The sequence below is a fragment of the Patagioenas fasciata genome, chromosome 17, assembly GCF_037038585.1.
Source record: "Patagioenas fasciata isolate bPatFas1 chromosome 17, bPatFas1.hap1, whole genome shotgun sequence".
Classification (NCBI taxonomy): Eukaryota; Metazoa; Chordata; class Aves; order Columbiformes; family Columbidae; genus Patagioenas; species Patagioenas fasciata.
This window is the reverse complement of record NC_092536.1, coordinates 9826551-9850687: the sequence shown is the minus strand read 5'-3', so window position 1 is coordinate 9850687 and position 24137 is coordinate 9826551. Positions and strand designations below refer to the sequence as shown.

The window sequence follows — 24137 nt, the reverse complement described above, 5'->3', positions numbered from 1 at the left end:
AGGAATCGAGGCGCCGAGGAGGGAGATACCACATGGGGAAAAGCGAACACGAGCTGAATGTTCGCTGCAGTGAAGTGCGACTCACACTGAACAATAGACATGGCTTCAGCTCCCAGTTCATCAATTTTTCAGTGATAAAAAGCAGCCTGAGTCTGAGGCAAATTGAGCTGTGGATTTATCCCTTGAGCCTTGTGCATAAATACAAATGATGGGGGCCAATATCTGTAAGATATTTAAGACTCTTGCTGTATTTAAGCTAAACTATTTTCTTGGTGGCTGCCTACCATGTTTTTCAAAGTCAGATTTAGCTTAAAGGCAGCTCCCTAAACACCTGACACTGCCATTCTGGCCCCGACACATGCAGTACAGACCAGATAGCTGCCCTGGAGAGCTCCCGTCTCTTAAAATTTAGCCAAACTCAAGGCTGCTCTCCTTAAAGACTAAGATCAGGCTAATTGCACAGCATAAAAATCAAGAGGCAACAGTTAATTGACTACCTTAAGGTTGGGGTTTGAGTGTATTCTGTGATCCCTGGAGTGCTTCTCACCAGAGCAGATCTGTCTGGACTTGTTCCATTCTCTTCTTTGGGGTGCGATGTCTGTTTCCCAGGTGAAAGTGATGCGCAGCCTGGATCACCCCAACGTGCTGAAGTTCATCGGTGTACTGTACAAGGACAAGAAGCTGAATCTCCTCACCGAGTACATTGAGGGGGGCACCCTGAAGGACTTCCTCCGCAATGCGGTGAGTATGGAAGCCTGGTAGACCTCTGTACTCGCGGTGGAATGAGGTTGATGGCATGGTGTTGGTGGTACCAGCCTTATGGTGCTTGTTCCTAGTCTTCTCCTTTGGACCTGTGTGGAAAAGCTGCTTCCGAGCTGTGGGTGGCCTGAGGCAGGAAGCACCTTCTTCCTGGGGCTGTATCGTCTTTCTCTTGACTGCTACAAGAGTCCCTGTTGCAGAGGAATTGCAGTCACCAGCTGGCTGGTGGGATAGGCCCTGACCTTTGAGGACTTGTCTTTCAGGACCCGTTTCCCTGGCAGCAGAAGGTCAGCTTTGCCAAAGGAATTGCCTCTGGAATGGTGAGTCAGACCGTCCCTTCGTCATGGAGCAAAGCTCCAGGGTCGGGGTTAGCTGCTTCAGCAGGGTGGTGCATGAGGGGTCCTGGGTGCTGCCCGACTTCCAGCAACTGGTTGTTGAGCTCTGCAAATGTGAAGGGATGTACTTACCTAACAATGTTTTCTCTCTCTGTTCCAGGCTTACTTGCACTCCATGTGCATCATTCACAGAGATCTGAACTCCCACAATTGCCTGATCAAGTTGGTGAGCTACACCTCTGTTCCCCAGAGCATGCTGCTCCCCTCCTTGACATCATCCTCCCTTGGTTTTCTCCACATGATGTTCTCTCTTTTATCAGGGAGGAACTGATTTCAGAGATCTTTTGGTGCCCAAAACAAGGGAGCTTCATGTTCTCATAGGCTTTTCCAGACTGATCTGGCTTTCCCTGTTTCTTCATTCTGTTCTCTTAACCCTTCTTCTGGGGTAGCATCTCCTATTAACAATGACATTACAAGAGTTAGTACAGCTCTCTTCCTTATCTCAGCTATGAAATGTTCTCTACAGCTGCTTCTGTTCCTTTAACCGCTTGATGACTGTATTGGCACTCAGGATTCACACAAGTGCATGGATGTGTGCACATGGGTGTATTCTCTCTTTTTGAAATGCTAGCTCACAAGGGTTTTATGTAGCTTCATTCTATCAAGCCTTGCCCTTGTTCCCTTGGCTGGAATATGACATGAGCATGTAGGTTTCAAAGGACCCTGGATGAAAGTCGATAAGTTAATTCCCAGCCAGATAGAATAGGAAGGTCTGAAAGGAAAGGTCCAGGTTTGCCCTGGCCAGTGTAGCCCAATTGATGGGCATTGTTGTTAGTGACCACACAGGAAATAAGACAATCAAGAGAGGAAATTATGAGTTGGGATTGTGAATTGGGTGTCTTACACCTGTCCAGACAGGTTGCTATGCTCACCTGGCTGCAGGAAACCCTGATAGTTGCTTGTACAGTATAGCTGATAGTGAACACAAATGGCAGCCTCTTTGCTCCTGAAGGGAACTGAGAGGAATCAGTGGCTTGTACTACCTCTAAATCCCTTGTGTAGGATAAGACGGTGGTGGTGGCTGACTTTGGTCTGTCTCGGCTGATCGTGGAGGAAAGAAAAAAGCCCACTTTGGAGAAGCCGTCTGCCAAGAAACGAACCCTGCGCAAGAGTGACAGGAAGAAGCGCTACACGGTGGTTGGCAACCCGTACTGGATGGCCCCGGAGATGCTGAACGGTAAGATAGTGACACCAGGGTGCAGGTAAGGAGACAGCCTGTGACAAGGTGTAGGGATGACAGGATTACTGAAAGCTGCTGGGCCCTAGTAACAATCAAACCTATTAGAGCGTGTGGTTTTAGACCTGCTAATACTCAAGCTTATTTATACACACAGGTACCCCAGCTGCACTCCCCTGGCAGTACCTGACCTGATAAGCCTTTGTACCAGCTGGGGTAGTGTTTCTGGCATGACAGCAGGATTCTTCAGCAGGGTGACAGACCTAAACTTGCTATCATTCACATAACAGGGAAGACAAAAGAGTCCTGAAATAAGACTGAACCTGAGATCAACTTCTGTTATAGCCTTATGCTTTGGAACTGCCCCTGGAGACAGGGAATCGTTGAACTCCAGGGTGAGGCTTATGTGTGCTGTCGCATAGATCCAGGGAGAAGCCATCTGCTGCCAGGTTTGCTGAAGCCTCAGGATTGCAGTGGGAGTTGGCCACATGCAGGGAAATCTGGATTTTGGCATGCAGCCCTCAGTTGCATTAAGGATGAACTATGTCCCTTAAGGGAAAAACTGCCCCTGCAGAAGGTGAGGTGAGAGTGAAATACAAGGGATACAGTTTCCTCTTAAAGAGCAGGTCTGTCTGAGCAGGCTGGGCAGTCTGGCTGGCTATGATGTCAGTATTGTCCAACATAGTCCCCCAGGGAAGGGAGGACTTGTCTCTTCTTCCCCGACTCAACTCTTCTCCATGTTGCTTTCTCATGTGCTGTTCTGTTTGCCTTCTCTCAAGGCCCTGCTGGAGTCTGAGGCTGCTTCTCAGAGCCAGTCTCAGACCTGGCATTTGTCTAGAGAACAGCAAGCGCGTAGTCTGACATCACCTCCGAAAGCAAGGCTGTTTACCAGATATTGGCTTGCGAGGGGCGTGTCTGTAAGCTGACAATAGCGTGCTGGAGCCAGTCTGCTTTCCCTGATCCAAAGTGCTGCTAGTGTGTAATTTATTACCTCTGCAGTCACTGCAGCAGGAACTGGGCACTCGCTGGCTGCTGGGGAAGCTGAACACTGACGTGGTGCACTATAGAGATGCACCGAAACAGCCGTCAGTGGAAATGGGCAGAAGCCATCCATAGTTATCCTTAGTGTTTCCTCAGACCTCTGGTACACAAGGCTTCCCTGTGTTGTCGTTTAATTCCCCAGGAGAAGAAAGAAGTGGGGTTAAAATACGTGATGGCAGGGTATAGGAAGATGCAGTTGGTATATGTTATCTTGGGACAACTGCCCCTACTCAGACTTAAGTCTCCTGTTTTAGAGCCCTCCAGGGAATAGGTTTAGTTAAACTTTGGACTGGCAGCTCCTGGAATATCTGGATGAGGAACTGTCTCTCACAGAGCTGAATGTCTTATGTCTCCTGCAGGACAGAGCTACGATGAGACAGTGGACATCTTTTCGTTTGGGATTGTTCTCTGTGAGGTAAGACCGGGACATTACATGGCATCTTCAGTGGACTTCTTTCCCATCACCGTCTCCTTACACACGTTGTATCAGCCAGTTCTCTGTGTCTGAGTGTGCAGGCTGTGACCTAACAGCACAGTGAATTAGGCTGGGAGTATAAGATTACCCAGTCCCTGTTCCTCAGGCAAGATAACTGTCTTGTAACTTTTTGTCCCAGAGAGATTTTCTCCCTGGACTGAAAAAAACACAGAGGTTCCTCCTGGATGGAGAGAAGCTGTAAAAATGTCCATCAAGTTCTGACTGAGCTCTGGTATCCATTTGGAAGTAGGCCTGTTCCCTAGAACTGTGATACTTCTTTCTTTTTCTACTGCCTCATTAAATTTGCTGTATAATCTCAGCAAATTCAGGGCCTCTGCTGTGGATGGCACTTCACTTCAAACAAGGGGAAACTGAAACCTCTTTGCAGGTTGATTAATGAAGCTCGCACCCTTGAAGTCCATTAGCTTAGCTTATCTCTGAGCCAATGCAGAGTCTTACTGTCACATCAGGCTTTTCTGTCTGCAGAGCAGACACTCCAAAGCTGCAAGGTATTTTCAGTTTAAAAGGTGCGTAAGACAGTGGAAATACCGATGAGAGGTGAGGTGTTAATGTGTACGGATAACACAGCAGTTATGGGAACACAGGGGAGACCAGCACGGTCTCATATTCAGTGTCTGGATGGAGACAAAGAAAATATCTGTGCATAAATCTTTGTGGCCTCATCTGGAGCTCTGTTTACACTGGACCCTCCTCTCAGAGAATGTTGTGGTTGTGAGTGATAGATTTAGGAACTTGAAAAATCTGTATGCGGGATTGAAACAATTGTTTAATCTAGAAAAAAGACAAATAAAGAGGTAGTAGGATATGAACATTTTCCTTGTCGCCAAAATAAAGATGCTAAAAAAAGAAGTTACACACTCAAACAGATAACAAAATAACCCTGCCAAAGTACATAATGGGCGTTCCACTGTCTAGTTACAGGATGTGGTTGTCCTGCTGAGTTATTGGCACAGAAAAGCCCGGGTGGTTATAAATAACACCCTTTTTGTGATACCCGATGAGACTTTAAACCTAATACTCTTCCCCATGTGAGAGTGTGTATTGACATTGACCTTGTCTGAGTCCAGCTCACCCCACAGCTCTTAACTGTGGGTTTCTTCCCTCTCATTACACTTTGAGTCCCCTGGTGCTGGAGGGGCTGGGTGGTGAGTGCTGGGCAGGGCTGCTGTCTGTTCCACCCAGCCCTTTCCTCTACCGCTCTGGCCTGCAGCCTCCCGGGCTTTGGTTAGGTTGTGCTTCCCTCCACCCTCTGGCTGTGGGTGGGGTTGAATCTGCCAGTAGCAGAGCAACTGGGAATTTGTGGTGCATTGTTTAGGACAGATGTTCGCTGACAGTGTGGTAAGGTTGTGTGACAGGGAAGAGATGGTGCAGGCTGCGTTGATTACCTGCGATCAGGAGGGGCAGCAGCATCCCGAGCAGCACACAGCACAGCAGCTGATGCAGCAGTGAGACACTGTTGAGCTCTCTGCGAAATGCACACCATCCTGCATCTTCTAGCAGAGAAACCCTGGGGAGAACGAGAAGGCGCCTGTTGTTCCTTCACAACAGCGGCCACAGTGCCAGGTCTTGAAAAAGTTTCATGTGAATTTTGTCTTTATGCAGTGCCTTGCCCATTCCCTTGTGCAATTAGCCCCGTTGGAAAGGAGGAACAGGGTTTCTTCTCTTTCCCTTTCATTTTGAAGGAGCATCTGCCCAATGCTGAAGTTCACTGTTAACATTCTGGAACTGTTGCTGTACTTGAGTGCTCCTCTCATTTTTCTCTAGATCATAGGTCAAGTTTATGCTGACCCGGACTGTCTCCCACGCACACTGGATTTTGGCCTTAATGTCAAGCTGTTCTGGGAGAAGTTTGTTCCTGCTGACTGTCCTCCAGCCTTTTTCCCTCTGGCTGCTATTTGCTGCAGGCTGGAGCCAGAAAGCAGGTAGGTTTGGGGTCTGGAGGGCTTCTCTTTGTAAGCCTGGAGGATGTGTCTGCATCCCCTTAGTGAAAGGATTGTTCTACACAGAGGATGGGAGAGGGCTTGTGGGAATGCTCAAAAGTTTCCATGTGAGGAGAGACTAAAGACTCATCAGCTTGGGAGAGAGACCGCTCTATGTGGTAGAGATCTCTGAAACAGTTTCTGAAACAGAGAGGGCAAAGGAGTGATTGTTCAGGGTTCCTCACGTACAAAAAGCAGAGACAGACCTTGCCAGCATCTCCAAAATGTGAATAGTTCATTTGGTTTCAGTTGTGAAACCTGTAGCTTCAGAACGGTGGTGATGCTAAGTGGGTTCCCAAAGAGCCAGACCTCTCTGGTCTGGCTGTAAAAACAGGTAGCCCAGGCAGATGGGATCTTCACAATCTTCAAAGCTCACATTTCCTCATTGCTCTTCTAGGCCCCCTTTTTCTAAGCTGGAAGATTCCTTTGAAGCTCTCTCTCTCTACCTGGGAGAACTTGCCATCCCCCTTCCATCTGAGCTGGAGGAGCTGGACCACAACGTGAGTGTGCAGTATGGACTGAACCGTGACAAGCTACCTGAGAACACAACCTAGTCAGCTCATCCCACTGCCTGCACCTCTTCCGTGGGAGCAGAGATGGGTGATCGGGAGGGAGACGCACTTCAGCCACTTCAGGGCATTAACGGGGCACCACGCTGTGCGTTTGCTGCATTGCCTCTCTCTCCCCACCCAGCACCCCTCCTCTTGGACATCCTGATTCACTGTGGATTTCTGGCATGTTTTGGAAGCAAAACGTTTCCTGCCAACTGCACCTGGGAAAGCTGCTCAACACTATTTTTCTGGCTTGAGGAATGTTTCTCTGGCCTTTTCAGGCTTCTTTACTGTGGTGCCTTAGAACTTGGCTGCAAGCTGTGAAGCCACCCTGGCTTGTCGGCCAGGGAGGGAATTGCTGTAGGAGACTCTGGGCAAGGACCAGCACTTCTGGAACTGCTTCTCCCACTGACTACCCTGCTCAGAAGGCTGGGGGAACTGGACATCTGGCAAAAGGCCCCACCAGGACAGCGTGTGTGTGTGTATGTTTGTGCATGTGTTCTCCAAAACAACCCACTGAGATTTTTGGCCTCCAATGTGCATCAGGGGAGGGAAGGAAAACCCCAGGAACTGGGCAGCTCTCTTGAAATACCGTGTCTGTGAGGAAGCATGTATGAATTTTTGTTTTGGTTTGGTTTTGTGGTTTTTTTTCCTCAGCTTCTGAATACCTCCAGCAGCCTGCCTAGAAACACTAAGACAGCTCTGATGGTGGACAACACAGGCAGCAAATGAGCCACTTGAGCATCTTCAGACCCTGCGCCCAGACGGCGAGTTTGCCTGCCCAAGAACCTTAACCTAGGTGAGAGTATTTGAACCTGAGTGGGTAGAACTGCACTAGGCACTGGCTGTGGACATCCCCGGAGAACTGCAGCTGCTTGAGCTCTCAGCCTGTGGACATGAGGTGACAGAAAGGGTGGAAGATGGTGCTTTTCAGAAAGCTGAAGGTTTGAAGTGGCTCAGACTTCATACACGGACAACGGCAAAGTGGGACATGCCCGAGGTTATTTAAAGGATGGACTTGTCATGAACAGAAAAGTGCTGGAGAACGTCCCATCCTCCCAAGGGTGGCAGCTGCAGAACCAGTAATTCAGTTGCCATTACCTCATCCTTTCCTGCAGGCTTTGCAAGTTGCTCCCTTTGAAGGTCCTTGCAGCTGCTGCTGTAGCACCCGATTCTCCAAGCAGAAACTTTCCTCAGGGTCATTCCCTGCTTTTGGGGAGAAGAAGGGCTTGGAGTCACTGGGGGGCAGGTGAGGGTGTATTTTCTTCCAGCACTTCTTCCTCCCTCGGTGGGAGAAGGAATAAAGCTACTGCTGCAGTAGCTTGTGTGGCTGGCAGAACTGAACAAAAAGCGGGCTCAAGTCCTGCTCTGAAGTGTCACAAACATCTTGGTTTAACTGGATTTTTAGTGTGCTCCAATCTCCTCCCCCTCCCTTCCCTATTGAACGGTGGGGAACGGGTGGCAGTCTTTGCTGTTACTTTGATTTCCTCCCCCTACCCATGAGTTTGAAGTATTATGTAAAATAACACGGGACCAGCCATCGCCTGACAAAGGTGTGTGTAGGGGGCGGTTTTAGTCTGTGTAGTGGTGTTTTAGAAACGCTGGGGACTCCCCGTGCTGTGAGTCAGTGGAGGAGCCTCTCTAAACTGGGTCCAGTGGATTCAGGACTGTTAATAGATTTGCCCTTTCTTTCCCCCTCCCAGGCTGGTTTGTGAGGGGACCCCTGAGGGGGAGAGTCCTGGGTGATGTGTAGCTGGGGTTGATGAACTGTGATTTGCACAGCTCCATGTTCTAACTAAATTAAAGAGCAGTAAATGTATGCTATGAAAACAAGACTTTGTTGTCGCAGTGTTACATAAAGCAGGAAGCGGTAACTTTCTCAGGTTTCTGTTGTCACAAAAATGGCAGCATCAAAACTGCACAGATGAGAGGTATCTAAAACTCCCTTTCTTGAGCCAAAGGGCTCTGCCACATTTATAGAACTACAGCGACACAGAGCAAGTGCTCTATAGTACTATTTACCTGGAGTGATGGAAAGGGAAGACGTTGTCACGTTCTGGTCATTGCTGGATTTTTTAGGAGGAGACAGGAGTCAAAAGAACATACATGGAACTTCTCTCTGACCCGGGGATAAAAACACAGCCTGTTCTTGGAAACCGCTTATTCTGAAATATGTAGTTCAAGGCGCATTTGTTAAGCCAACAGCTGAACAAAAATGCTATGTTGGTGCCTCCTGTAACCTGCTGCGTGCTGTCTCCATCCTGCTTCCCAAAGCAAGGCCCCGAGGGAGGGAGCTGCTGCTGAGAGGCACCAGAGCAGAGCTGCCGTGTGGGGACAGGCGGGGCTGTACCTGCCAGCATCCTCCCACCGACCGGCCTGCTCGGGCAGCCCCGCTCACAGCCCCAGCTGCCCCTCGGGGACAGCATCCCCGTCCAAAACTGCCCGCGGGCAGCGTGGAAAGAAGCTCCGTGCCCCTTGTCAGTGCTGGTGAGCAGAGGCACGGCTGGCAGGGATTTACCTTTGGGCCTGGCAAACTGAAGTGGCATCTTCCCTTCTCCTCAGTTCACAGTCTGCAACAAGCAACAGGACGCTGCTCTGGCAGGAGGAACGTACAGAAAAGCCACAGTCCACACACGCCTACAGAGCATTTTTCTTTTAAGCTTTAATGCAAGGTAGCACAATCTGCACCTTCTCATAATGAGGTATTTAAAACATTTTACAAAGAAATGGTATTCAAAGGTATTTAAAAATAAAACATTTCCCTTTTCTGAATCAAACATTAATACTAAAAACCCTGCTGCCAAGTGCTGCTCCCTGTTAGGCCCACAGCTATAAAGCAGATGGCTAGAAAACTTACTTGAATGGCTTGAATCCCCTGAGGTGGGGATGGATGTTTCCCTGAAGTGGCCTTGCCCTGGTGCCGTTTGGGAGACACTGCAGCAACCATCCCTTCCAAACCCCCTGAAACGCTAATAGAAGTTGTTACAAAACCTCTGTAATAGGGCCAGGCTCTGTAAGCAAGTAGTCTTGCTGCGCAAGCTGAGTGTGCGTGAAGGAGGCTGGGCCAGCAGCCAGGCCCTAACTTTGGGATCTTGTAAGAGCAGCTGCCTTGTCCTGCCCTTAGAGCAGGAGCTGCTGCGTCATGGCCAGGGTGACCTGCACAGCTGGCCTGGCCACTCTGTCCAGAGCTGGCTCTGTGCAAAGCCAAGGGAATTCAGAAGAGGATGTTATCAGTGCTCAACCTGCCATAGGTAGCTGAAGGGCAGTTTGTTTCCTTCACTCCACAACTGCTGGCCTTTGGTCTCCTGATGTGTGTAAGCGAGCAGGAGGCACTGACCTCCCGGACTCCTACAACCGTGGCCGTGCATGCAGCACCAGAGGGGAATGGAGATGTGGCTTCAGTCCTGGAAGACCTGGATTTATCGAGAGCTGCAGAAGAGCTTTTCCAAATTGACCCTGGGGCTAAACATACTGCTCCTGGCCAAAGCCATCCCTCAAATAAACTTCCTTGGAAAAAAAATTAATCCAGTAGCAGGATTCTGGACAGCATCTCCAGCTCTCAGCCACCAAAGCAAAAACACAGGAACTATAATCAGAGTGTAATTATCTAGCTAAGTCTGACGTGAAGCTCCGCTCAGTCCCTGCAGTACTGCTCCCTCCTGGGATTCCAGGCTGAAACGTAAGTAACAGTGCACACCGTTAAATAGGAAAGGAACAGAAAAGAGGAAGCCAAGACCACATTCCAGGCTATGGGATCTGTGGCCAGTTGTGAGCCTGGCCCAACATCTCCCCCAGCTCACTGGCATGCCACCGAGATAGGTGGGGGGAACCAGCACGGTCCACCACACTGGTCCCCAGTTGGCCACGCGCCAAACAGTGCCCTCAAACAGATCGTGATGAACAGCCTGTTGCTCCGTCCTTCTGCATCACCTTCGTCTGGCTTTCATCAAAAACAAAACAAAATAGAAAGGAACACACACAACCCCTGCACTCACAGTGGGAAGCTGGAGGCTTTGCTCAGGCTGTATCGCTCCTGCCCGAGCTGCTCAGGCACCAGGAGTGCCCGCCTGCCCCATGAGCGGGCCACTGCCATCGTGGGTGTCCTCCACGGGCGTCTGGTTGGTGTGCACCACGATGGTGTTCTCATCTACAAGCTCGCAGGCAGGATTGCTGAACGCCGAGAGTGGCAGCGTGATGCGCTGCATTTCACGCTCATAAACCTTCTGTTCATGCTTTTCCTTCAGGTCTTTCCCCCTAGATTGAAAGAAAAAAATATATATATATATATATCTATGTATATGCTTAGGATGACCACCACTGCTTGGAGGCAGAGTCTCGGAACAGGTGATATAGTAGAAAAGGAGAGTCTTTAAGAAACAGACTTTTCAGCTACACACAAAGGGCCAGAAACACCCCCTGCTGTAAAGCAGAGGACCCCATGTGAGCATCATTGAAAATCAAACAGCCAAACGATGCCTGTCCCTCCCTCGCAAACTCTCTTATTCACTGACATTGCTACAGCCAAACGATGACTGTAAAGCCAGGCTTCTCCAAGCCACAGAGCTGAGCAACGTTTGCTTGTAGTCCCACAGCACTGCCTGGTGCAGGCCCAGGGGAGCAGGGAGACGGCGCAGAGCCCGCTGGTGCAGGAAAGAGCTTCCTAATGTGCTTCATCTGACAGAAACAAATACCGGAGGTGGTGACAGATTCTGCCTCTTGCTGCAGCAAACCAAACTGTTGCGAATTAAGCTGTTCATGAAAGCATTAAAGGCCCTGCCTCCTGCCACTGCAGCTAACAGGTTTATACCACAGCCAGCTCCTCAAACTACCTCGCTCTTCAGTTGTTGCTAAGGGAGGCAACGCCGCTGTAATTTGTACTGAAGAGGAACTGCCTTGCTTTAAAAATGGATGGCATTAATAGCGTGTTGTCTCCAGAAAAGCAACATGTACCAAAAGCTACTAAACCCATTAAAGGTTTCTCACCACACCTACCCAGACCTGCCAGCTTGCAAAGGCCATTTTAAGAGCAAGGCAAGAGAGAGGCAGCAGAGCTGCACTGCAGCCCTGCTGTGAGCTCTATGGGATCGAAGCACCAAAGCTGCATTTGGACAACGCTCAACACCGGTCTTTTGCTTCTTCCTGCCGAAGAGGGGGTGAGGTGGGACAGGCACCTCTCGCTGCTCCCGGGCTCGTGATCCCCCCAGGCAGAGCGGCTGGGCTCTCCTGTCAGCACAGAAGCGCTTTGGCTGCTCTTCAAAGCCGCCAACAGGCGTGCAGCAGCGGCTGCCGCTCCTGCCAGCACACAAGACAGCGTTCTCTGAAGTGACACCTCAAATCACATTCCTCGACAAGCAGTGCTCCGTGTTTTGCCCCTTATGTAACAATTCCTCCCTCTGTTGTTTTTTTTTTCTGTCAGCATTTATTATAAACAATTACATAAGGACATGTCCCAGCTTGGGAAAGGGCTCCTTCTGCTTGGTTGTGTCAGACTGCTGTCAAACAGCCAAAATACAGAACAAACCCTCCCAGAGGAGGGAGCCTGGGCCTTCACTTGCTGCAGCGACTTTCCCTGCTATTTGTCAGCTAAGCTGCTTGCTATTACCACCAACCTCAGACGCTGCTGAGCTACCGAAGCACTTCTGTCAAACACAGTCTAGTGGCTGAACAAATCCTAACTTAAGTGTGAATCAAAACTGACCTTCAAGTATGCTGGAGCTTTGGTAAAACAAACTTCGACAAAAAGAAGTGCTACTTGATATTCAGCTTCATAGGATGCAATGCACAAGCGGCAAAGAATTTGCCAATTGTTTTTCTGCTGAAGCTAGCTAGACTAGAGAAACCGGGAACAGGTGACCTGCTAGAAGGATCGTTCTCTTTCTCATCACAAAAGAAACTTCCTGTGAGGGCACCTGGGATCCGCTCTCTCCAGCTCTTATGTGAAATTCATGCACCTGGGAAAGCCACATCAAAGCATGCGTGCGCACACGCACAAAGCCAAATAATAAAGAGGCAGTTTGAGACTTTAAATGGGACAGAATACCACACTGACGGGTGAAATGGAGAAGAACGGGATTAACTCTTAAATAGCTCCTTCCTCAGTGCGACAAGTGAAACTCTTGCACAACGTGCCATATCAAATCACATACTTCTATCTGCCTTTTCATTAGGATCTGTTGGTTCTGCAGGTGCTCAGACATTCCTGCTCTACATACATTGATTAATGCCTACACCAGCTTTTAGACAAAGGAGAATAGCCACTGACCTCTTATAGATGTATCCCAGGACAATGCCAACTCCGATGGTAATGATTATCACCATCATGATCAGCCCCAGCACATACCCTGCGAAGAGAGAAAGAGACAAAGTTAGAGGCAGTAGACCAGCTATAGCACTGCTTTCGGAGCCTCAAAACAAATCCCTCCTGCTGGAATTACAGGATCCATCACACAATCCTGGGTTTATACCTAGTGTCCCCAAGTTCTTCTTTTCTTTGGAGTTCATCTGCACTCTCTGGCTGATGCCAATGACAGGCTGCACAGCGGCTGCCTCGCTCCGGGAGGGCAAGCTATCAGCCGGCTCAAACACCTGGTCGACCTCCTGAGAAGTATTAACTTCTGCTGTAGGGACTGGGGCTGCGGCAGCGGTGGCATCTGTTGAAAAAAGATATATAAAATACAAAGGATGGATGAGTACTGCAAAACAACACGTGCCTTGTGAGTGGGACAGATCTAGATTGGTATCACTGCACCGCCTTCAAAATACACTGACAAGCGCTTGTTCCCTCTTAGGTTGTTGCCAGAAATTCTGCAGGCACACAAGAAATGTACTCTGCCCCACACTTTCCTCTGACGTGAGCCTAACTAAGAGTGCAAGGCACCAGCACAGACAGGACAGAAGTCAGACAGTAAAACAAAACCCAGGTTCAAGGCATGAATCCAGGGGATGCACAATGACTTCATTTAGTGTATAGATCGAAATACAGGCTGCAGCTTCAATCACACTGAACAAGGCAGGAACAAGATTATGAGAATCTCCATCCCAAATCTCCCAGGAGCCTATTTATCTCTCCTGTGCCTCAATCTTCCTGACACAGGAAAGTTGGATGGCAGGAGACTCCAGCTGGTGTGAAAACAACCTGGGGACATTCTTCTTACCCAGCTCCTTTTTGCAGCCATGTGGCCAACCAACTCCTTTAGCAGGATGCACAGGCTAAGGCAGAGCAGCACTGAGGCAGCACAGCCACTGACTATGGAAGGACAGGGAGTTCCTCCTCAGCCATAGCCCAAACAAAGGTGCATAAGGATGAGGCTCATAGCACAGCCTACTTCCCAGTCCTGTGGGGTTTTTATCAACAGCATGAAAGATTTTCAAGGTAGCTCCTTCTTTCATGACACAGTTCAAATGGAAGCTGTAGCGCAGTAAAAGCTATGATAGTGGAAAGTAGGTATCTACTACCCGCCCAGAACAAAAAAAATCCTACTTTTGGCAGTGCTATGGACAGTATGCATCCACACCTGAAAACTCTCTCCACCTGAATCTCACCCCACAGCTGGCAATAACTCCACATGGCTTTTCTATCTGCAGCCATTTTGAGTCCCCAGTGGAATGTGAAATGGAAGCACAGATGAGGAGGTAGAGATAGGAAATCAAGGTCTGTGCGCCGCACTGTGACTTTGCATAGGGTCAGCCAAAGAAGCTGAACTAAGGGGAGCTGCGGGACACAACTACAGTAAAAAGGTGCCCACTCTGAGACACAAAAATAGCCAAACCCCTTAAACATGCAAATGGTGCATTGGCTGATCGGTCAGGTAACTCTCCTGATCCAAAAGCTGCAGGGTTGTTTCAATTAAATGGTCTTGACAGCAAAACATTTGTTTTGCTTCATTTTTAGGGAAAAGCAGGCAAAAAACCAAGCAAAGTGAAGAGGCGGGTGTATGTGTGTGGGAAAGTGTTTACATGCAAGGACAGCCGTCCCGAGGGACAGGGGAGTGCGTAAATCTTGAGGGGCTCAGAAATAAGTAAACAGCTCAAAAAAACCTCAGTCAATACTGACATCTCCTCTCCCTAAAACAGGCTTCAGCTACAGTTGTCTTCACAAACTCCTTTCCACCCTGACTACCCAGGAGCAATCCAGTGTTTGGGGTTTTCCATTTCTTACTGTCTTCCCTCAGTTCTCATTTTCTCCAAGTTCTTTCCCCCCACCTGTACCCAAATTCACCCCAGTACTCCTTCAGCAGCAGGACACTCGTTTAGACAGCAATAACACGCCCCACAGGAATGACCTACCAACACCTCTGCAGTTCGTAGATGCCCAGATCGCAGCCTTTCGCAACACAGCCAAAGAGCCCTATAGTGACCAGTGACACGGGGGGAGGGCAAGGCTTTGCACAGACCTTTTCTGGCACTACTGGAAAAGCTCAAGGGGCGGAGCACGGCACAGCTGGGAGGCAGATGTGTACCCACAGGGGTGGAGGGAAGCCCCGGGTACACTCTGTTCCCGGGGGAGGGCTGCGGGTGCTGCCATAGCCCGGGGTTGTTTGTGCGCACGGGGACCCCACCCTGGTGACGAACCCGGCCCCGGCCAGGGAGAACGATGACCCGGGGAGGGCAGGAGGAGAAGGGGGAGCGGCTGGGGCAGCTCCTACCTGAGCACTGGGCGATGTCGCAGGGTCTCCGTTCGGGATCCCCAGCGGCACCTCGGATGTAGCACCAGGGAGTGGCGTCGCCGTCCGGGTTTCTGCAATTGTTGTGGTCCTCGGCGACTGTCGGAGGGTACCGGGCGGTCAGCGCGGGGAGCGCCGCGGCCCCAGCGCCCCGCTCACCCGATATCCCCCGAGCCGCCTCCCCCAGGCCCCCGCTGCCCCCTTGACCCCCCGGACCCACCTGCCGGGAGCGCGGCGCCGGGGCCGCTCCGCACCGCCAGCCAGTTGAGGCACGGGGCGCCGCCGGAGGCCACTCGCCGGCTCCCGCGGTAGGACGCGCCGTTGCCGCGGAGGCACTCTGCGGAGAGACGAGGCCAGGCCATGCGGGCGGGCCGGGCAGCCCCCGCCGCCCCCCGCGGGTACGGGGTCGGCTGCCCCCGCCCTCCCCAGGGGCTCTCCCCGCTTCGGGCCACCCTTTGTCCCCCAGCACAAAGCCGGGTCCCCCGGGGCGGCACTCACCCTCGGCGCCGCGGGCAGCCGCCAGCAGCAGCGAGCCCAGCAGCACGGCGCCCAGCGCCACCGCCCGCCGCGGGCCCCCGCGCAGCATCCTCGGCCCGGGCTGCGAGGAGCCACCGCCAGCCCGGCCGCGCAGCTCGGCTCCGCTCGGCGCCGCGGCGAGACCTGCCCCGGCTCTTCCCTCCCCGGTAAACAACCGCCGGGCTGCGCTCCCCCCCCCGCCCCGCAGCCGGGTCCTAACGCTGCCGCCGCCCGCCCCCGGGCGGCTCCCGGCCCCGCGGGGAGCCCCGGGAGGGGAAGGGGCGGCCTCCGCGGGGCAGAGCTCGGGGCAGCTGCTGCTGCTCTGCCGTGTCCGCAGGGGATCCCCCGCCCCAGAGCCCCGGGACCGGGCGCAGCGGTGGGTGTTCGGTACCGCGGGGGCTGTTTGGCTCGGGAGGAACGCGGGGACGCGTTCCCGAAACGCAGCTCCGCACCCCTGTCCTGGTCCCCTACGGCCGTGGACAGTTCTTGGGCCAGAAGAGGAGACTCCCGACACGGAACTAGGCTGGAAACGCTGGCTGTGGCAGGGAAAAAGTTCGTCTTCAGAGACCCGAAATTCCAATCTCCACTAGAGAGCGACCACAAAGGACTCAATTCTCCTGCTCTGGTTCTCCCTTGGGGTTCCCATAGCCCTAGAGACCATGCACAGGGGGCACACACCACCACAAAAGCTGTGCTCCAACACATTAAAAGTTGAACTTCTCTCCTCTGCTAATTGATTGGTTTCCTTTGACTCCACTTACTCTAAGAGCTGTGCCTGCTTATAGAAAAACAAAGTAAACAGCCAAAAAATGCTTCATTCTATTGCAGGCATACTGCGACCATGATAAAGCCTCTCTGCAGACATTTCAAATGGGTTCCAGGGGACACCTGTGTTTTCAAACAGGTCTTCAGACACTGCAACATCAGCAACTGTGCACAAGCACCTGGGGTCATCACCAACATTCCTGTTTTACACCAGTGAAAAACAAGCAGCTGAATACTTGGTGCTGTCCGGCCAGGAGCTCTCAAAGGTGGCCTGGGCCAACTGCTGGGTTTGCAGCCAAGGCACAGGACTGCAGCACAAGGTGCTATTTCTGGCTTTCCCACAGAGCTCCTGACCTTGGTCAATCTGTTGGCTTCACTTCTTTGTGCTTTCCCTTCCTCTCTGTTACATGAGGTACAATCAAACCTTCCCTCTCAGAAAAGGATAGGGAAGCTCCCTCCTTTTAAAGTGCTCTGAAATCACATGGAAAGGACTGGACACAAGAAGAGTATTTCTATGCCAGGAAGCTGCACGTTGCATTCGGTGTTTGATGAATCACTTTTGGGGGCAGTGCTGGCTGGAGCAGCCGTCCTTCCCTCCCGCTCCCAGATGTTCCCACCCCGCAGTGCTCTCTGTCAGGCTGCTACTGGTACTTGTGGGACAAGCAGGCGCAAGGCGCTGATCCAGCCCGACTTTTGCCCTTTCCTCACCAGGTCACGCACACTTTAACCCTTTACAGCCAGGTCACCTGCTGCATCCAGTCCACGGTGGAGCCACAAAAAACAGATGTACCAGCATGACACAGGGGTAATGAGGAAAACAGGTCAATTAAGCAGCACTACCATCGATCATGAAACAATAACTCTTAGTGCCTGTGTGTAATTCAGGCTTTAACAATATAACACTACAGGAAATTTAGGTTAATAATGTCAAATTTAAGAAAAACCCGCATCCAGGTTGTAAAAAACAAAACCACGTGTATGTCGGTCCTGAGCAACATAAGACGTGTGCTGTACAGCGCTGTGCTCGTTGTCTGCACAGACACCCAGTCACTGCATTCCTTGTGCTCTCCAGTTACTCTCTGTGAACGGCGAACTGGAGCAAGCAAGAATTTTTAATAAGGGCTATTGAATCAGGCCGCCTGTTTGTAATAGCCCTTCATGAGATACTTTATGGGACAAATTCCGTTCAGTCAGAAGCTGCAGGGCCACAAATGCATCCAGCAGCACAGTCTGTCCAAAATAGTTTGCAGAGGGATGCCAACGTGTACAATTCATTTCCTTTAGCTCATTTCATAAGACTAACTAATGCTTCCATGCCATCTTGCACAGAAAGCACCTCCCCCTGTACATGCTGATCCAAGAACGGCAGGCTGGGCAGCAATCTGTGGAAACAAACCTCAGACCTTCCCAGCTCTCACTCCTGTTATGTAACAAGATAAATCTGCACTTCTCATTACACCCAGCCAAGTTCCGGCAAACAACTTGAGTTTCTAGTCCACAGAAGAACAATGGGGAATCTGGGAGAAATGCAAAAACCTTCATATTAACGGTAAAGATCAAAGTCTTTTCCATGACTGACTTCCACACGTATTTTTTTCCTCTTTCATCTCCAGCTCTTTCCAGGATGAGGGAAGATTTACGCCTGGCAGTTTCACAGAGTTGAATTTAATAGGATGCCAGGTGGCAGCTGGCAAAGGCAGACTCCATTGCTCTTTCTTCTGTTTGGGAATGGATTTGCTCTTCTTGCTATAGTTTTAGAGATTAAAACTGATGGTACTTCCTAGGACTTGATTTTAAAGTAGCTACCCAAACTATAAGCTAATAGCTCTGCAACTACACCCTCACATAGTTTACATGTAAAAATCTGTAGCTATATACACATACAGATACCATAATGCATATACACATCCACAAACACTTCACAGGAGAACGCATATGCTATTTTTAGGAATGAGGGACATTAAGCATCCTCCTTAAACTCAGTGCGAACCAGTTTCAGCTGTGAGCTGGTACCTTTCTGCTGTTTGTTTATACAGGTTCCAGAATGAACAACGTCTGCTTTTTCTCCCTCCTGTCTGTCAGGTGCTCTTTCTTGTTTGTTTTCTTTGTTCCACTTTTTCACCCGTGGAAAAATTCAAAGTGTATGGGGAGTTTTCTTAAAGAAAACCAAAACCAACCCAAGGAAGGTACCATACAGCACAGCACGCTGTGCCAAGGGGGCAGCACATGTACGGCTCTGGAAGGACTCTGCGAGATCTCAAACGCACCCACAGCCACGTCTGTTCAAATCTTCCCAGGCAAAAGTTCTTCTAAACTCCTGTGAAAGAACTGACACACTTTATTACCTAATCTCACTAAATATGATGCTGGGGGGGACTAAGCAAAACAAATTTTCTAACTGAAGTATTCTTTCCTAGCCAAATTCATGTGCATTGCTTAAAATGGAAAAAGTTGACCATTGCCCTCCTTGTAACAGGGCATACGTCATGTTCCCGCAACCTCCCCTTTCTTCTTTCTAGGCAAACAAAAACAATGCTGCCAATTCTTCCTCAAAACTAGTTTATCTAAGCTTCTTTTCATTCCAGTTCACCACTTCTCCTATTTCTCGGCTTCCTCCATAAACTGCAACACCCAAGAAAGAAGATAATAACTCTGAGGCCTCATCCACCATAAACAGAGTAATTAGAGCAATTTGTGCTTAAAGGTTAAAGTCTGTAAGCATCAAATGCTACTAAACACTATTAAGTACTTACAACTCCAACAAAAGCAGGTTTTTTACTCCTTTGTTGCTTCTGTCTGGATCATGAAAATAACTGTGCCTTCTGTAGGCAATGATGTAGAAACAAATACGTTTTATTCCTAACCTAGAAAGAATCTGAATAGAAGAAAAGAAAATCAGGGCTATAACAAAAGGATCAGATGTTGAGTTTACGAAACTGAGTATAACCAAAAACCTACACAGTCAGTACAAAGGAGTCGGTGCGGAGCGGCAGACCCGATCGCGCTGTTGCGTCCCCTGCTGCCACGCTCAGGAGAGCCTCCCCGCCCCCTCCATCTGAAGCAGGAGCTATTGCTCAGCAAACCCCAGCCACAGCCTCCAAGGACTAACAAGGAAGTCTGCAGAAGCAAAACAACCATATGTGATATTTGAACTGGTTCAGACTGGTTCAGAGTTTGCTCCACTAACTCAAAGTGCCTTCTCCGATGAGCTTTCTGTGTGGGCTGTAAGAAAAGGAGAGAGAGCAATGGGGTCCTATTGTTCACTGGGGGAGCAGCACTGCCGCGACACTTTTCTAGCATTAAGAGATTAGCGCTAAATACTCTCGGCAATCACTGACTTAAGAAATCTCACACACTGAGTCCCCTCTAACAGCAACACTTCTTTGTCCTGTTTGCCACGGACCGTGCAGTGCCTTTCCACAATTCCCTCAGCAGTCTGATGGGCCCAACAGCCATTTGTGTTCACACTGGTCCACTGTGGCTGTTGTCGAGGCCGCAGCGCGGACCACAGCCCTCAGCTCTTGTTCCAGCTGGAGCACTCTGAGACCACAGACGCTGCTGTACCTGCTACCCAGAGGGGGTGGCTCCTAGCAAGACACCACAGAACTGTAGCAGTATTGTTAGGAGTAAGGTACAGCTGTGCAAAGACGTTTCAGCCCCTGGTTGCACTCTGTTTTTCTACAGACTGCTGCTGACAAAAACCAGAGCATGCATTTTTAAGGGTGGAGGAAGGGAAGTTATTTTAAAAGATACTGTGATCGGCTCTGAGAACACATAGGTTGACTCTTTGAGGCAAGAAGAGGAACCTTCCTCTAAATTCTTTGACCAATTTGTTATTTGATCTTAGGCAAGCTTCTGCCTCGGTTTCCCGTGTTAATACCACTTATGTCACAGAGGCAGAAAGGATTAAATGTCTGCAAAGTGCTTTGAAAGCTGCAATATATACATGATGAAAGAGTATTCAAAGGGAAGGAATCATGAAGAGGGATATGCATGGACGCCCTTAAGGTGTTCTCAAGTTCTACATGTGTGGTGCTGAGAAACGTGTACATGAAAAGCACAAATAATCATTAATGCAGGAAGAAAAATGGAATGTGTTTGTTTGTTTCTCAATGTATAAAAGTACCTTTGTAGCTTGTTTCTTAATTCACCATTGTGCACAGCAGTAAGTAGCAAAGCTAAGCAGTCAGATAAACCAACATTAATTCTTGTTAGAAAAGGTCGATCTAAAAATAAGGGTTTATCTGCATGAGAAACATGAAAAAGGCAGCACCAAAACATCCGGCAATCTGAGTCAAAGAGAATAAAAGTTTCTGTTCTGATATCTGTTCAAATTAAGCTCCAGTGAACTGGACAGGACTGTTAAACATCCCTCTCCCAATCTTTCACTCACCATGGAAGCTGATTTCACAAACAGAAGTGACAGCTCAGAACTCTGCTGTTTTATCTTCATGGAATATTATCAGATTAAGAGACAGATTCCATTGTGGAAAGCATGAGGTCACAGAGCTACACTTAAATATGAAAAACTTCAGTTTCTCGCAAAAACACACCATGTCTAAATAGCCCAACAACCCATTATAAGCAAGCAACCCATATCCCATGCCAACAGAAAGGCAGTAAGGTTGTAAACTCATACACATAAAAAAACCCCAAACATCTATTTTCTTATCTATTTAGGGTTTTGGGAATGGGATGGGACTCATCAACATAACAGCAGAGCCCCATTTTGTGATGGGTCTCTTTGTAATTCAACACGGGAGCAGAGAAAGAGACCAAATCTTTCAGTAGAGCTACTAGTGTTTCCTCACAAAAACGCAGGATTCGGGGACATTTACAATGCAGAGCTTTCCCCTCTGGATTTTATTCTCTTATCTGACCTGAAAGCAGGTAGAACCATTGGGGACTGTGGCAGCCGGCTCTCCACAGGTGTTTGCCCGAAGGCTGTGGGAGGAGTTGCTTATTTTAGGAAGTTGCCCTTTCTTTCCTTTGTAGAAAGGCAAACCTCTTTATTTTCTCTTTGGGTTGCAGGCATGCCATAGGCATGCAGAGAGAGCCTTTCTCATGGCTCTTATATATGCACATAGACTTTTTTTTACACCTGTTTACAAAGGCAAAGACTCTGTTCCTTAAGTATGTTTACAAAATAGGGCAAACCTCTGTTGTTATTTTGGTCTTGAGTTTGCCGTTCTTTACTAAAGTTGGGGCTCAAACTGGCAACACCACAAGGAGGAACAAAGTCAAGTTTCACCTCATACTTCACTTATTTCTCTAGAATATAATGGTGTTGAGTTAGAACACAGTGCGTTTGACAAATGACCCGGCACCTGAGATAGGCAGGCCAGAAGCACTGCAAAAATACATTTATATATCCCATCTCATTTTTATTACCGCTGCCTTCCAGGTATTCAGTGAGAACAATACCAAATTCCACATAGATACTTCTTAGTCCATCCACTTACGCTAAAAGAATCCAAGAAATCTCATCACACAGCCCCAGAAAAATTTTCTAGTCAAAATAAGACCATCCTGATAGACGTTGCCACCTGCCCATGACAGCAGGCGTTTTCATTTAGAGCTGTGGAGATGGGCAAAGGCAGGAACTGTCTCTGAAAAGATAAAGGTTTTGAGATACAAGCAATACAGGCTGGTTCTCTGTGCACTCACGGTCTCTGTCTCCAGGAAATGAATGCATGCAGCTGCGGAGTTTAATTCTCTTTTGGTTTATTACTATTTAAAAATCAATTTTTGTATCCCCTTCTACAGAGGCTTCCACCTTCCAACAGAACATACAAAAAATACACACAATAGAAAAAAAAATAAAATAAAAGATAGGTAGGTAAGTTGCTTTATACAAACAGGTCCCTAAGAACCCAAAAAGGCTAAAACAGGCTCGGTTTCAATAGAAGCAGGCCCATAAATAGGCAAGAGACTTCATTCAAGTAGGGAAAGAGTCATCCATCCTCACCTAAGATCCTTTCTTGCTCACACTGAAGACAGTGGGAGGATTCCCAACAACTTCAGTAGAAGCAGGACTGGGATTCATCAGAGCCAGCGGCAAACTTCTCTGCTCCTTCCCTTCCAAGGCACTGTCTCTTCCAAACGGCGCGCAGCCAGGGAAAAAGGCCAGTTTTCCTGGCTCATCCCACACTCACGTTTCAGTTGTTCACTCTACAGGACATCTGAGAACAGCCTTTTACTTTCTCTCTTACATCGTGTATTTGCACTCATCGCAGCAAACTTTCCAATTACAACAGTACCGAAGAGAAATTGTGAGCCCAAGAACAAGGCTTGGTTGATCATTTAAGAGCCAGCAGTCAGTCTGACAACTTTGCAGAGGGCTTGTAAAAATTGCCTGGAGAAGGCACCGCAGCCAAAAAGCTATTAGCAAGCATGAGACTGATTCTTTGTAAAAGCACTTACCCAAGCTCACTATGGGACTGCAGCAAGCTCAAGAGCATCGATGGCTGCCAGGGGCTGCATGAGGTGACCCCGAGGTCCACATGGAACCCAGGAGCTGGGAGGAAGCCACTGAAACACCAGTGAGACACCAGTTACCTCCTCCCTTCAGCACATCTCAGCTCAGAGCACTTCCACGTCTCCAGAGCTGCAGTACAAGCAGAGAGGCCACCCAGGAAAAGTTTTATTCACATAAACCCTGAGAGCAAATCAATAGTGCCAGGCAGCCTTTACATTAATTTAAATATTTCACCTTGCAGGAAAAACGTGGCCAAATGTTTAACTTTGCGTTATGTCTGAGGCCAAGCGCTTGTAGCAGAGTTCTGCACCAGGACTGCGCAGCACGATTTGGCCAGTCAATCAGATCTTGAAACATTTTTACCCAAGGGTTCTCATCACCTCATTAGATGGGAACGAATCACAGGAAGAGGCTACAAACGACACTAGGTGCTAATTCTTTACAAACAGGCAGTCATTATCCCCTACCACAGAGCAAACAGCTGTGGTTTTCCACCAACATGCTTCAACTGTTCCAGCCATCACCACAACCCCTCATGGCCAGGCTTCCTGCTCCTGTTCTGCACCACTCTGCAGTTATGTCACATAACTATTCCCAAGGTTTTTTAATTACTTTTTAGCCAAATAGTTCTCTGGTTTAATAGCTAACAGGGTTGCTTGCAGAGCTGCACACAGGCTGCCACGGGGCTGGGTGAAGGAGCAGGCAGAACGACACGGCGCCGGTGGTGCTGAGCCAGAGAAGGCGCCTCGGGCTGCAGCCCCAGTGCCCAACACGCTGCCGCCTTCTCGCAGGGACACAGAGCAGCAGGCCGGGCTCAACGCCAGCTGCTCCCACAGGCTCATCCACAACAGCTGAAGGATCTTGTTTTGAAAAGGATGTTCAGGATAAAAACATGGGACTCTCTCAGGAGACACGGGAATCATCCAGAATCTGTTTTCCCTTTTCAGTTTTCCATTTTTTTTCCCCTCTTTGCTCATTTGTTTTGTCTCTTGGGGTGGAACTGAGAGCATAAGCTCAGAGATGCACTGTAAGCTTATGTTCAATTAAAACTCAGGTGCTGGGCCCAGACAAAAGGTGAATGGTACAAAGCTGGCTTAATTTACATTAAAATATCCATAATGCTGTTAAGGTATATTCATAATGCTGAAAAAGCAATCACATTCCGTGGTTTTGTTTGGCACTTGCTCCCAGAGTTTCTGCCATGCTGAACAATTGAAAATACCTGATTGTTTTTGTGGGTGATAAAGAAAAGCCTTTCCTGTTTCGTTATTTAAAATTTTGGTAGCTGTTTTTATACTTTGTCCATTTATCTCTCAT

At 49.1% G+C, this 24137-nt stretch overlaps 2 protein-coding genes across 4 annotated transcripts in view; one reads left to right on the top strand and one right to left on the bottom strand.

Annotated features, from left to right (window-relative positions):
* LIMK2 (LIM domain kinase 2) overlaps nucleotides 1-8231 on the top strand; it is a 31574-nt gene extending 23343 nt beyond the window's left edge. For both annotated transcript variants that reach the window (XM_065851674.2, XM_065851675.2), the window contains 7 exons: nucleotides 610-741; nucleotides 1023-1079; nucleotides 1255-1320; nucleotides 2157-2331; nucleotides 3732-3787; nucleotides 5633-5790; nucleotides 6245-8231. In XM_065851674.2, the coding sequence (XP_065707746.1) occupies nucleotides 610-741; nucleotides 1023-1079; nucleotides 1255-1320; nucleotides 2157-2331; nucleotides 3732-3787; nucleotides 5633-5790; nucleotides 6245-6401 (801 nt within the window). In that variant the 3' untranslated portion in view covers nucleotides 6402-8231. The remainder of the gene's footprint in view (nucleotides 1-609; nucleotides 742-1022; nucleotides 1080-1254; nucleotides 1321-2156; nucleotides 2332-3731; nucleotides 3788-5632; nucleotides 5791-6244) is intronic.
* Nucleotides 8232-9036: 805 nt separating this feature from the next.
* On the bottom strand, nucleotides 9037-15770 carry PIK3IP1 (phosphoinositide-3-kinase interacting protein 1). 2 transcript variants are annotated; one of them, XM_065851942.2, is made up of 6 exons: nucleotides 15560-15770; nucleotides 15282-15398; nucleotides 15044-15160; nucleotides 12863-13048; nucleotides 12661-12739; nucleotides 9037-10652 (listed from the first exon to the last, which is right to left on the bottom strand). In XM_065851942.2, exons 1-6 carry the CDS (start codon nucleotides 15645-15647, stop codon nucleotides 10445-10447), a joined length of 795 nt encoding a protein of 264 aa, XP_065708014.1. In that variant the 5' UTR covers nucleotides 15648-15770; the 3' UTR covers nucleotides 9037-10444. The 2 variants fall into 2 exon arrangements, with proteins under 2 accessions (XP_065708014.1, XP_071672190.1); XM_071816089.1 differs by lacking the exon at nucleotides 15282-15398 and having other exon boundaries at nucleotides 15560-15769.
* Nucleotides 15771-24137: the final 8367 nt, after the last annotated feature.

Bases quoted from the DNA above. Each gene is read 5' to 3' on its own strand.
- PIK3IP1 (XM_065851942.2), bottom strand. From the start codon at position 15,647: ATGCTGCGCGGGGGCCCGCGGCGGGCGGTGGCGCTGGGCGCCGTGCTG. The intron at 15,399-15,559 runs GTGAGTGCCGCC...GTCTCTCCGCAG, and splicing joins GGCTGCCCGCGGCGCCGAGG to AGTGCCTCCGCGGCAACGGC. The intron at 10,653-12,660 runs GTCAGTGGCTAT...CTTTCAATCTAG, and splicing joins CTGGGATACATCTATAAGAG to GGGGAAAGACCTGAAGGAAA.